Source organism: Colias philodice, chromosome 21 (assembly GCF_061535455.1).
Source record: "Colias philodice isolate Cphi_HAF_F1 chromosome 21, ilColPhil1 Martin Lab GWU primary, whole genome shotgun sequence".
NCBI lineage: Eukaryota > Metazoa > Arthropoda > Insecta > Lepidoptera > Pieridae > Colias > Colias philodice.
Window position 1 is genome coordinate 839390 of NC_143106.1, and position 15148 is coordinate 854537.

Consider the following 15148-nt stretch of genomic DNA (forward strand, 5'->3'; position numbering starts at 1 on the left):
TTCGAGAGGTGATTTGATATAGTCAATTTTTTTTATTTTGTTTTCTTTGACTTCGCGGACGAAGACGCTGGCGGAAAGCTAGTATTAGATAACGATACACAACATTGATATCATTGAACAAGAAATAAAGCGTAAGGTATCTCAATTCTCAAGCGAATCCATTATCGCGGAACAGAATCCGTGTTGTATGAATGAATGATAAACAAACATAAGCGTATCAGGTGCTATGTACACGCGATATTTGTACCTACAATATGCGTATAATACGAGACTTCATAATAATATAATCTATGAAAGTTAAAAGCTTCTATTTTTCGATTGACAATGTAATCTTCGATAGATTATAATCAACCAAAAATAATGCGTACATCGCATCGGTAGCAGCTTTTTAAGCTATTGCATAGCTTCTATCGCGGGCCTCGAGCGCGGGTACCGACTCCAGAAATTCCGTAACGTAAAAAACCTCACGCTCCCCACTCCGACGGGCACGGAGGTGTGGCTAAGGCATGCTATGCAATAACTTTACCGCGGCAGTCCCCGAGTGCCATACGTCTTTTTTAGTTTTACGTAAGATTACAATCTCGCGAGATAGATTATAATTAACTAGTTTAACACCGGCGGCTTCGCCCGCGTAGTCAAAGAAAAACGCGGAAAAAAGGAAAATCTCATAGGCACGTTCCTCACAAACTTTCGCATTAAATAGGATAGTAGGATTTAGCATTTAAAACGAGCCATCATTTCCTTCATAATTTATCCCAATAAACGTCTAGTTCTTTCATTTCCTTCACTAATTATTTTATGAGTTGTTAAAATACTCATCACTGGAAATACGTATCAAATAATTATTTCTGTACCATGATACATTCTCTAAACTCTAAACACATTCGTAGGCGAGCAGTTCGCGGTTATTATGATATATTGAACTGCGAATGAACTTGACACACTTGATATAGCTTCCTCTGCGACTCAAGGTCGTCTCGGATTACGCTGGAGGGATACATGTAACATTTTTGTATGTAGTTTGATAAATATACCATCTTTAGGGCCGGCGCAGATGTGACAGCGCGCAGCGCATTGCATTTTTCATTGTAAAACTATTAACACCTAACTTGGCAAGTTGGTGTGAAAGGGATAAAAAAACATACAGGCGTCATTCAACGTCATATTTTCTTGTTACAAGTTAATGGTCATAGTGCAATCTCCAGTGTATTAGATATAAGCTTCTTGTAAAAATCCTTACATTGAAAAAATAATAAGCTTATAATTACATATTAATAATGGAAAATTACTTGCACAGATTATGCATAAATAAAATTTGACACAAATCCCACACAAACAGCATATACTCTGTAAATCATAAAAAAACGTATAATTCTCTCACATTTACAAGCATTGTGTCATCTATTGTCCCATAACAGTTGCACAATACGGGAACAATGAGCATTCAAAAATTCCATTAGTTATGTGAAAGGTGCACGGGAATTTGACCTTTATTCCAAAGGATGATAGATCATTTTTATTTATATTTACATGATAACACATGTAGGTCCTTCCTAAGTAGATATGGGACTGACCTCTGTACTTTGTATAGATATCCTTAGTAATTTTTTCAGATTTCTCCTTATTATAATTGCATTATAATTTTATTTTTATTATTCCATCTTTTATATATAAAAATGAATCGCAAAATGTGTTGGTAAGCGCATAACTCGAGTACGGATGAACCGATTTCGATAATTCTTTTTTTATTATATTCCTTGAAGTACGAGGATGGTTCTTATGTAGAGAAACCGTAAACATGTACCACGGGCGAAGCCGGGGCGGACCGCTAGTTTAGTAATAACTAATAAATATGTATTTTCATTTGTAGGAAGACATTTTGGGGTGTTTTTTTCTACCTAACGGTACGTTCACACGGTGTCGAGTATTTTTCTACCATATCACTCCTTTCCAGGATTCAGTTTAGTCATTAGTGGTTTGAAAAAACCGAATCATGCTGAAGTTGACATCCGATTTTGCGACTACAAACTGATCCATCCGTACTGTAAAGGGTGATCTGGTGCAGTGGTATTGCGCATTCAATACATGCGTTCATACACACGGGATCTAGATATGAGGCCGTCTGATACGACAATGCAAGATGTGCTGTGTGAATACAACATTCGGTTTTTCTAGATCCGATGAAAATAAGATTTGGCAAATAGTGGTTCTGTGTGAATGTAGCGTAAAAACAATAAACTATAAATTGGACATCTTCAATCATTTACAAAATTAAGTTAAGTTACAATAGTAACCATTTATAAATTATAAGTGAATAGATTTGAATACGCATAATATTTTACAAAATTCCAGAATTATCAATTATAGAATCAAGAACTGATTACAAAATTACATTTGTCTGCGTACCGTACAGTTAACAAGTTATTGTGATTACTCAAGTATTTTATATCGTTAAAAATAGTTAAAAGTGTTATTTTTTCTTAATAATTAGTGAGTTAATGTGTGTAGTGCTTATTGACGTTAAAAGTGCACCATAAGTGATCCCCAATAAACAATAAAGGTACAATCCGTGAAAAAATATTCCTACTTGAATATAAATCTACCGTTCGATCATCGACAAAGCAGCTTCACGGCAAAACGCGTAAGCGCCACGATATGCATGGCGCTTAAGACCTTTTCGACGCCGTCTCACTGTTTGAATGCTTACGGCCTGTGGAACTAAATAGAACACTGCTATTTTGTTTAATAAGTCCATACTAATTAGTAATTACTAAATACAATTTATAATGCAGTGCTTAGCATGTCCACAACTAATTGACCGTCGCGAACTTATTATATGCGTGGCTTGTAAAGGGACATATCATTATCAATGCGTGAATATTTCTTCTGAGTATTATCGTGACAAGGTTTCGGAACTTAAAAAGTATTGGAAATGCCCTGGTTGCGAGAATATCGCAGCGCGCCCTCGCCGAAACGATAATACACCAGTACGCCGCGTCCTGGATTCAACCCATGACATTTCAGTAATGTCCTGCGACGATGAAACATTAGCGAAACCTCAACATCTTGACCCGCATTCTATTCCATACAGTGAATTCGGTCAACTGCTCGATATAAAACTGCAGAATATAGTCGAGACAATTTCTGAAAAGGTATTAATCGCCATAAAGTCAGAAATAAACACCGCTTTAGATAAAATTCGATCAGAATTCACACAAACAACCGATTTCCTGGCTGACGAGCAAAGGGAATTAAAGTCTAAACTGACGTCTGTTTCTAAAACTTTAAAAGAGGTCCAGTCTGAGAACGCGCGTTTACGGGAATCCGTCTTAAAATTAAACACGAAAATAGAGACCATTGATAACATTTCCAGATCTTGTAATCTTGAGATTCACTCTGTACCCGAGCGAAAAGACGAGAACACTGTTGCTATATTCAAAAAACTCTGTGAGGTGTGTAAAATACAATGCGATGACCCATCAATTCGCGCCTGCCGTCGTGTTACTAGGACGCAATCTTCTCCACGTCCTCGTAATATTCTAGTTACACTTGGCTCTTCGCGTCAACGAGATGAAATCATTTCTGCTATTCACCGTCACAATAAAAATCACCCTAATGACCACATAAACTCATCCCACCTGGGTATAGAAGGTTCACCTGCCAAAATTTATGTAGCAGAGCATTTATCACCTGAAATGAAATACCTTTACTACGAAACTAGACGGACAGCGAAAATAAAATCTTTTAAATTTGTTTGGGTTCGCTTTGGAAAGATATACGTACGTCGAAATGAGTCATCTAACGCTATTTTAATAAAAAACATGGACACTCTCAGTGCACTTTAGTTTTAACCTAACTCACACGGACTTATGTACAATGTTGTCATTTTCTTTTTTCTATTTTATGGACGTATTTTATCAAAATGTAAATAGGATAAGATCTAAAACTAAGGACATTTATCTTAATATCTTAAGTAACGACTACGACATTATTTGTTTAACCGAAACAAATTTAAACAATTCTATAAATGATAACGAATTGTTCGATGATCGCTATATCATTTATCGAAGAGATAGATACACAACGAATATTACAAAGAAAGAGGGTGGAGGAATTTTAATTGCTATAAATAAAAGGCTTAATGTGGTTCGTAAGTATGAATGGGAAAGTGTGATTGAAGATCTTTGGGTGACGATTATCCCATCCCAATCAAATAATAGGCGTATACATTTATGTTTATGTTACTTACCACCAGACTTAACTTTACCCTATATCAAAAGTTTTTATCAATCTATTCATAATATAGTTCTTCAATCCGATAATACTGACGAATTTATATGCCTTGGTGACTTTAATACTACTAATATTGATTGGCTAAAAAGCTCTGATAACTCCTCACTATTGCCTTCTAATCCACGGGATCAAAAAGCTAGCCTTCTCTTGGAAACTATTAATCTTTGCAATTTTTACCAATTTAATCATATTGAGAACATTAATAATCGTTATCTTGACTTAGTCTTATCAACAATAACTTGTGTTTCAGTAAATGACGCAGACCCTATTAGCCGAGTTGACCGTCACCATCCCGCATTGTCAGTTACTGTAAATTATGCAGTTAATCACCCATTATCTCGCTTCAAACAACCTAAGCGTCCCAATTTTAATAAGTGTAATTTCTCACGTGCTCGGTATGAAGTTTCTCAAATAGAATGGAACAACGTGCTTTGTTCCAACGATATTGACGTCAACGTCGATATATTTTACGGCATAATAAATACAATAATTCGCGATACATGCCCTTTAACATCCAAAAGAACCGACGAATTTCCCTTATGGTTTACGCCTGCATTGAAACGATGTATTCGTGAAAAATTAAAGTTTCATAAAAAATTTAAAAAGTTTAAAAATCCACGCGATTACGATACATACTCTGTATTACGTCGTCGCAGTAAATTGCTTATTTCTAAATCTTATAATAACTTTATCTCCTCAATTGAAAGTGCCTTGCAGGATAATATTAAATGTTTTTGGCGGTACGTTAATGATAAGAAATCTTCCAAGTCCTCAATTCCTAAGACGATGAAGTATGGTGATCTAACATGTTCTGATAGTAGGGGGATATGTGAGTTGTTTTCTAATTATTTTAATTCTGTTTATCAAGGCGCGCAATCCTCCACTTCATCATTTACCGAAAATACAATATCTGCATCTTTAAGCAACTCTGTACTCAACAACATCGCAGTCAGTAAGCAGAAGATTATTACAACAATTCGAAGACTTGATGTGCGTAAGGGAGCAGGTCCAGATGGAATACCACCCCTCTTTATTAAAAATTGTTGCAAGGAATTGGCGATTCCATTAACGATCATGTTTAATCAATCCCTGAAGACTGGTACATTTCCTAAGGCATGGAAAACGGCTCACATAATACCCATTTTGAAGTCTGGTGACAAATCGAGCTGTGAGAATTACCGACCGATTAGCATACTATCTTGCCTGGCTAAATTATTTGAAGCAGTAGTCTACGATACACTGTATTTTCATCTCCTTCCCTTGATTTCTCCGAATCAACACGGATTTATAAGACAACGCTCGACAACTACAAATCTCTTGACTTACCACTCATATTTATGTTCTGCCTTTGAAAAAAGACAACAAGTGGACGCCATCTATACCGATTTTTCCAAGGCTTTCGATAGAGTAAACCACATAATACTTTGTAATAAACTAAGTGCTTGGGGAATACATGGTAATTTACTCCGATGGATAACTTCCTACCTGTCCAATCGTAGTCAGCTTGTTGCTCTTAATGGCTCATTATCCTCACCTGTTCTAATACCTTCTGGCGTCCCGCAAGGGTCCCATCTCGGCCCCTTACTCTTTATCGTATTTATCAATGACCTCATTGACAACTTAAAATGCCCATCTCTTATGTATGCTGATGACTTGAAGGTATTCTCCACTGTGGCCAATATTCAAGATGCTTATATACTACAAAATGACCTAGATTCTATAGCGAAATGGTGCGAACTTAACCAAATGACCCTGAACGTTAATAAATGTGCTGTTATAAGCTTTACGCGAAAGTTTAACAAAGTAAATTTTAATTATAGTTTTAACAGTCAGGTTCTTCCTCGTGTTTCCGTCATTAAAGATCTTGGTGTCTACTTTGACGACAAATTGTCTTTTAGAAGTCATTTCGATGACATTATCAATAGAAGCTCTCGTCTCCTTGGGTTTATCTCAAGGATCACGAAGGGTTTTAAAACACCATCTAGTCTTTTACATTTGTTTAAAACCCTGATTCGTTCAATCCTAGAATTTAACTGTGTCATATGGTCACCGCACTATACAATTCACATCAGACGCATTGAACGACTTCAGAAGCGTTGCTTAAGGCTGGTTTCTCTTCGTTACCACATCGGACGAAGTGGATCTAGCTACGAAAGTCTTCTTGAGAAATTTAATCTTGTCTCGTTGGAAAAGCGTCGACAGAGGCTAGAACTCATAACACTCCATAAAATTGTTCACTCATCTATCCACTCTCCGTCACTACTGTCAACTGTTAATTTTAATGCTTCATTTCGCTTCCGGACTAACAAAACTTTTTCTTTATCTTTAACCAGGAATAATACCTCTTTTTATAACCCTATATCTCGTTTCTGCCGTTTATACAATGATGTATCCAAAAAATTTCCCGATTTTGATATATTTGATCATCGACTAAACATATTCAAAGAACATGTTTGTCAAATAGTGAAATGATGTCCTAGTTGTGTAATTTTGTAAAATTTGTTATTATTGTATAAGAAACCATTATTTTAATTGTCTATCTAATATTTAATTATTGAATTTTTAATTAGGAATTTATTGTAACACGCTTTAAATAACTGTAAGCTGTATCTCATTGTAGTAGTAATTGTACACATTTTGTTGGGTTGCGATCTGCTCCCGAAATTGATATGTCGCCTATGGGCCCGGCAAGATTGTAACCTGTTATGTGTATTTAATTTAAATAAATAAATAAATAAATAAATAAAATGACAATCGTAATTATAAACTAGCGGTCCGCCCCGGTTTCACCCGTGGAACATGTTAACGTTTTTTCCCCATAAGAACTAACCTCGTACTTCAAGGAATATTATAAAAAAAGAATTAATGAAATCGGCTCAACCATCGTCGAGTTTTGTGCTTACCAACGCATTTAACAATTCATTTGTATAGTATCACTACATAGTATAAAACAAAGTCGCTTTCTCTGTCCCTATGTCCCTTTGTAAGCTTAAATCTTTAAAACTACGCAACGGATTTTGATGCGGTTTTTTTTTGATAGATTGAGATGATTAAAGATGATTCAAGAGGAAGGTTTTAGTATATAATTTATTAGGTTTTAGACAAAGCGGGCGAAGCCGCGGGCGGTAAGCTAGTTTAAATAGATAAAGCTGAGTAACACATTGTTACAATGATGAATGAGTATTCAATTACGTTAGATATAATAATAATTGAGAACATTATTAAAATAATATGCCTAGTTTGGGAAACATGCCAAAATTCGTTTTAACACCTGTATATTGTAATACTTTCTCTATCTTTTGTCATATTTACAAGCACTATATCAACATAATGTACAATACATATATCTCAGCTGTTATAGTAGAGCCATTTTAATAGGCGACATTTGACAGTTCAACAAAATTCAACAACGTAACCTAGTAACGACGACATAGAATAACATGATATTTCGTTTTGTTAGAACTGCACATTTGCTTAACTTTTTTTCAATTACGATTACATATTTATAACAATAATGACCGATACAAGTAATTTTAGGATTTGATTTTACTGATAAACCATTCTAAACATAATAAACAATTTCTGATTTAAAGATCAGACGTCGCTACAATTTTGTGTCAATAAACGTTTTTTCTTTTTAAATACCAGAGACGTTACTCTAAAAATCGAAAACTGACATCTAGAATCGAATGCATTGATTACTTGGGAATAAAAATCATCATAAATTATTGAAATGTGTTTCAAGTTCGATTGACAAATGTTTCAAGTCCGTATCGATTAATTCACTTTAATCGATGTTTTTAAGCAGGTTACCACCCTATGAAGATAAAATTGATAGACGTCAAATGTTGCCTATTAAATTGGCTCAACAATACATGTATATTTTGTCCCTTTTTAGAGTATTTCTGTTAAAAATAATATCTAATATGTTATATGTGAACTTTTTACTGTACTGGCTGGTTTGGTGATATAGGTATATATATATGTTTCAAATAATAAAACATGTCAGTTCTGTTCTGCACTTCATTCTGTTGTTTTATTATAGGTTATGGGCCCAGAGAATCAGTAAAAAAGCAGTTTTTTTAACAAGAATTTCGTTTTGGTACGAGTGTTAAAAAGCTTTTTTTTCAACACGTTTTTTCATTGTGTTGTTGGATATTCGTGAAATAAAATTTTTATTTGGAATTACGATGGCGGCCAACTACTTGATAAATGTACCTAAATTACGTGGACGGGAAAATTACAGCGAGTGGTGCTTCGCGGCAGAGAATTTCCTAATCCTTGAACGCATGAAACATTGTGTAAAGCCAGAAGGAGCAATCGTAGGAGCTGCAGATGACGAAAAAACCCGGGCAAAGCTGATTATGACAATCGATCCGTCTTTGTTTGTACATGTAAAAAGTGTAAGAACATCAAAAGAACTCTGGGAAAAATTACAACAGTTATTCGATGACAACGGTTTTTCAAGAAGGATAAATCTGTTACGGAATCTAATTTCGATAAGACTGGAAAACTGCAGTTCAATGACGTCCTATGTGACTCAAATAATTGACACGGCTCAAAAATTATGTGGCACAGGTTTTGAAATAAATGACCAGTGGACAGGCTCATTGTTATTAGCAGGATTACCAGAGCGGTTTTCACCGATGATCATGGCAATAGAGCATTCAGGCATTAACATAACGGCTGATTCTATAAAGTCGAAATTGTTAGACATGGAGTCAACCATAGAGGAACATGATGAAGTTGGCGGAGCATTCGCAGCTCGTTCGAAGTACATGAAAAATAAAATGGCGTCAAGAAAAAATGTCAATGTTGGTAACATTGTCGATCCGTCAAAATCAAACGTCAAGGTGAAGACAGTGACATGTCTTACGTAGTAATTGTATACTCTTTGGTGACATGTTACCGATGTAAACAAAAAGAACACTATCGAAATCAATGTACAAATAACGAAAACGCGTCGAACTCCAAAGAAAAACCCCGAATGCAGTCTAATGCTTTTAGTGCTGTTTTCCTAAGCGGGAATTTCAATAAAAATGCATGGTATATTGACTCTGGAGCCAGCTACACCTTACGGCAAATGAAAGTTGGGTTATGAATGCGTCTTATGATCAGAAACAGGAAATTATCGTTGCAAACAGTGAAAAGTTGTCAGTTTTATGTTCTGGCGATGTGAAGATTACAATTACAACTGGGGGTTCAGCATATTTATGTTATTGTACACTTATCAATATAACATTGTTAGATATAGTGGGGGTGTTAAAAATAATATCTAATATGTTATATGTGAACTTCTTACTGTACTGGCTGGTTTGGTGATATAGGTATATATATATGTTTCAAATAATAAAACATGTCAGTTCTGTTCTGCACTTCATTCTGTTGTTTTATTATAATTTCCCTAATTTAACATGATTTTAAAGGTTAATTGTGTGTTGTAAAGTAATTCATACTTCTATAATTCACAGCAATAATTGGTTGACACAAAAAACAATCATCAAATTCCCTTACTGTAGTAATTGATACATTCTTTTACAATTAGAGAAGTCATTTATTAACAATACAATATATAGTTTTTACTATTAGAGGAGTCATTACTTGACAACACATTAAAAATATGCTTTAACTTATGAAATGATCATTTTTAACCGACTTCAAAAAAAGGAGGAGGTTATCAATTCGGCCGGTATGTTTTTTTTTTTTTATGTATGTACACCGATTACTCCGAGGTTTCTGAACCGATTTACGTGATTCTTTTTTTGTTCGATGCGGGATGGTGTCGAATTGGTCCCATAAAAATTTTATTCGGATAGGCCCAGTAGTTTTTATTTTATAAGCATTTTTGTCTGAATTTGTAAATGTTGCAAGTGCAAGTTTGAAGTCGGTTCTTTTAAACGCAGTTATCACTTGTCTTACCAATTTTTGATAAGTGAAGAAATTTTGAATTAAACCTGTCTGTATAAAAAGTATTTGTCTGTTAAAAGTGGCTCAAAATTGAGTCTAAAAGAGTCAGTAACATACAAACATACAGGTAAATAAATGTTGATATTATAAAGCTGAAGAGTTTGTTTGTTTGAATGTGCTAATCTCAGGAACTACAGGTCCGATTTGAAAAATTCTTTCGGTTTTAGATAGCCCATTTATCGAGGGGGGTATAGCCTATATATCATCACGCAAAAACCAACAGGAGCGCGGCAGCAGGCGCAGCTAGTCTAATATAAGTGACTTTAAATGAAAACCTGTAAGCTAACATGTAGGACTGCTAATATGACGCATAATTAATCAATATATGCACCCAGATAACATTTATCACTAACAATTTTTCCATATCTTTGTTATATACAAATAAATAAGGATTATATCACAATTGTGAATATTCCACGTAACACAGTAGCTATATACTTGATTAGGATATCTCTCTATCTGATTTGGTTATTTTCCATTGACTTTTTTGTCTATAAAGTAACATATGTATATATAAAGTAACAAATGTACCCAATTGTAATTGCACCTTCACCATAAAATTATGTTATCCTTATGGTTTTGCGGGTTGTCTGGCAGAAATCGCTTACAGCGATAAGACCGCCCTCTGTACATGTTTTAACTTTTATCGCTCTTCTGTTGTAATCCTGTATGTGTGTGCAATAAAGAATTTTTCATTCATTCATTCATTCATATGGTAAACTTGGATTACTAAAATAAGACTATGTTTATTTGTTGGTGAATAAATTCTCATTATTCTTATACTAGTCTTATAAGAAATGAATTAACTATTAATATAAATATTTAATTAGAGCTAAACATGAAAGGAACTGTGATAATGTTATTGTTAATTATCTTGTGATATTTTTATTTATAAATTTATTAATTTTTATTTATCCAACAAATCATTTCAACATATAAATTCTACTAAGAATACAATACATATCTCTCAACCGATTTTGATAAAATTTGGCACAGACAATCTTTCGACCCTGAGAAAGAACATAGGCTACCTTTTATCAAAAAACCACGGGGGCGAAGCCGCGGGCGGAAGCTAGTTTAAAATAATTATTAATTTTAATAAATTAAACATTACTTAAAAAAGAAATCAAGTCCATACATAGTATACTATTAGTTATTGTGTGTAAAATGGCAAATACACTCCAATACTATTCCGTCCTTCAAAATGAATGAAATTAACCCTAAATAAGATAAGACGATGTATCCTATGGTGTTTAGATAAATAGAGTAAGAATATTATTGATAAGATTATAGCTATATCAACTATGTAAATATAAATTGTAAACATAACTTGTGGTATTTAAACAAGGTAATAAAGAAATTTGGTACATTTGTTGTTGTTTTAAGATTTTTATCATATAATCTGCGAAATATGAATGAATATAGTGACAAAGAATTGAAAAATCTATTCAAATTATAATAAGGTAAATCTGAATAGATTTTTCAATTCTTTGTAATTGGTAGAATCTTTATAAAGAGAAAGAGGAGATAATGCATAAAAAAGCTTTGTAAAAATGGTAGAAATGTTTTAAGTAAAGCAGATCTTAGACTATTACTTATTAGACTGTTTTTTTTTTAATAATTAATCAAATTCTAGATGTTTATGACCAGTTTTATGAATCACTATGCTGAGTTTTAAAATAAGTCTAGTCCATAAGATATTTTCTGAAAGAAGTATATATAACCCCTAGTATGTTGAACCACCGGCTCCCGGCGGTGTCACATTTTAGCCGTGTATGTTGAACAACCGGGGGCCGGTGAGGGTTCGAGTGTTTTGTTTTTACTATAAACAACGTCATTGTATATCAACCTATCCTTTCTAACACATTACAAATGCTTAAAGAAGAAACAGGCCGGCTAGTGACGCCAAAACTTGCGCAGCGCTAGTGAAAAAAATTTAAACTAGCGTCATTCAAAACTCCGTCATCGCACGTGGTGACTACGTATTTTTGTTTTGGTGAAAACTTGTACTAATCTTAAAGTGATTCGCTGAATATTAAAAGCAACGATGGATGGGTTATTAAATATTGATTATTTATACTAATTATATAATAGTTCTGTTAATTTTCACTAAAAATCGGTCTGTAACTATCAGCATGTGCAAGGTCGAACGCGTGATAGCGATTTTATTATCGTTATATTTCAGCCAGAAATGGATAAAAAGGCAAGTTGATGTTAAATCTAAAACGTAAAACTACTTAGTTTTGATATATTTCATAGGGTAGCATTATATTTGTTTCAAAAACATGAAAATATGTAGTGAAATACGATACTACGTTGTATCCACCGGGAGCCGGTGCGTCAACAGATTGCGTATTTTTAGGATGCTACCTAAGTATGGATATGCCTCAGGAATATTTTTGTATGCATTAAAATTTTAATTTATTGCTGACTGCGACATTACCGAAATATGACCAGAATAGATGTTTTGAATGTATGATAGTAAAAAACAAACACATCTAATAAGAGTCATACCTTGAAAATATTATGTTTTACGAAAAGTCGTATCCATACTTTTATAGCCTCCAGGTACCAAAATGAAAAATTTTTTGCTACTTTTAACAACTTATATCTTGAAATATTTCCTAGAACTATACTGTTTTGTTGATTTGTTTTGATGCTTGAATCTATCTAAATCTTAGAAAATGTCTTAAAGTTCCGTTAGTTGCAATATTTTTTCCAAAAACTATGTTTTTAAATGTACGTAATTTTTGACCCAAATTTTTGACCCATTTTTGTTTAACTCCTACTCAAGATATATATAATATAGTGCTGCGATGCTTTCGTAATACATAGTTTATAAGCTTAAGTTTCTAATAAACAAAACATCGTGTCCATATCGGCATGCGTCATTTAAAATAAGGTTGAAATACGATACCCACTTTTGATGACTCGTTCAAGTGGCGGTTTTTTGTGACGATATTAAGATCGTGTGTTGTGTAAAAAATTTGTATGGTGGCACTTGAATTTTGTGTTTTATTTTAAACCTAATGTGATAAGTTGTAAATAAAATGTCTTAATTACTTCCAAATGTTGTTTTAATTCAAATTATAACCGAAACTTATCTAAATATCACAGTACCCTATGTTGAAAGTTCTATGTTAGCTTTGATTGAGTATTTATATAGAAATGGTTGAAAGTGAATAAAGATTATTCAATTGACAATAAGATTTATAACTTGAATTAACTTAATTCGTACTAGATACGGAGAAAATCGAGTTACAGTAAAAGTCTATCTCAAAATTTCGCTGTCTGTTGACCAACCGGCTCCCGGTGGCACCGAAAGGGAAAATCCGGAAAATGTCATTACACATAAGAGGGGATAAGAGGATAGACTTAAGTATAAAATTTATATCGGATTATTAATAAGTATTGCAAGAGGCATGCATTATACTAATTAGTGGAAAATATTGAATAACAATCACAAAAAATCGCAGTGATAAACTGTGCTCATTATCGCGGGAAGTTATTTTCCGTATATTAACTGCATTAATCTTACCTTATTGTGAGGCAGGACTATGAAAGCACCGCCGCCGGCAGATTCTACGATGATAGCCAGAAACTTTGGGTTCACAGCACAAAACGTAGAGTCCCATGAACTCTTCGAAACTCTTATGTTATCATAACATTGTTCCCTTTTTAGTGCCTGGCCATAAACGTGGCGGAATTTTGAACTACGTACCACCCTAAACGACATCTGCAAACCAAAATACGCACTTTACCACAAGATTCACACAATTAATATATTATTTCAATAATTTCACGTAAAACATAACCTATATGCCACTGCTATGACCTATTTTGACATTACTTATTTTTAATATTGAATCACACTCACGTTTAAATAGAAGAAGAAATTTTATTTTATACACTAAATAACACTATGAATTCATTTGAATTATTCCTGAATGTTTTATAGAAATTAAAATTGAGAGCTGCTAAGGTTCGAAGGGAGGACGGTTGGGAAAACGAGCGAACTCCATATTTGGTAATGCTTACAGCCACTACAAATAATGTTTTTAAAATGGAAATAAACAAAACGTAGAGGCTTAATTAACAATCTGATTAAAGAAATATACTTATTATTAATATTGTTACATAAACACAATTATTATAACATAAATATAGTATTTTGAATTTCAAATTAGTTTGAAGAATATGTTGATTTCTGAACGTATACTGTAGATGTCAAATACATATTTAAATTTTTCGTAAGCCTGCGTTCGTAATGAATCGATTTTGAGTGCTGGTATTTTGTAGTTTCTTTTTCATTTTTATTTTTAAGTTCTGGAAAATGGTAGGTACATATCTAAGATATACTTACTTTTGGTGGATCAATAGGAGTAGGTAATACTTTATTACTTTCAGAGCTCTCAGCGTGAAAACTATGACAACGTTCCCTTCCAACTTTTTTGAGTAGTTGTGCTCGTTTTGAATTTCGATTTGATAAACTATTATGCCTCTTTAATTCCTATTGGAGAAAGTAAATTAAACAAAAATTAACAAGCGTAAGAATTGAATAACTTCGTTTAATATTAACAATTTCAAAGAATAAGAACTGAAAGCATAACTTTTGCTTGGTGAAGTTTGTTTCTAAAAACTTGTTTTGAATCACATACCTTTACTTCAACATCTATATCCATGGACATTATTGTTTTTTCTCGATTATTTAAAAATGATGTTACTGATACTGAAATTAATAAGAATTATTATTAAGTTGCACAGGTTTTTTTAATTCTTTCGCGTAGTTCTTGGATGAATAATGAATTGTGAGGGTAGGGCGAAATTATATTAATAGATAAACCACAGATACAAAGCTATAATATGTATGTAACATTCATTATAAATC

General features: G+C 33.4%; 1 protein-coding gene across 4 annotated transcripts in view; it reads right to left on the minus strand.

The window, feature by feature from the left end:
• The window catches only part of coro (protein coronin), a 33971-nt gene extending 18922 nt beyond the window's left edge, over nucleotides 1-15049 (minus strand). For 2 of the 4 annotated variants that reach the window (XM_089709008.1, XM_089709006.1), the window contains exons 1-3: nucleotides 14919-15049; nucleotides 14624-14770; nucleotides 13799-13996 (exon numbers count right to left, since the gene is read on the minus strand). In XM_089709008.1, coding sequence (XP_089565134.1) covers nucleotides 13799-13996; nucleotides 14624-14770; nucleotides 14919-14948 — 375 coding nt within the window. In that variant the 5' untranslated portion in view covers nucleotides 14949-15049. Of the gene's footprint in view, nucleotides 1-13798; nucleotides 13997-14137; nucleotides 14297-14623; nucleotides 14771-14918 lie in introns of those variants that run through there. The other 2 variants (XM_089709007.1, XM_089709009.1) reach the window with 2 other exon arrangements.
• Nucleotides 15050-15148: the final 99 nt, after the last annotated feature.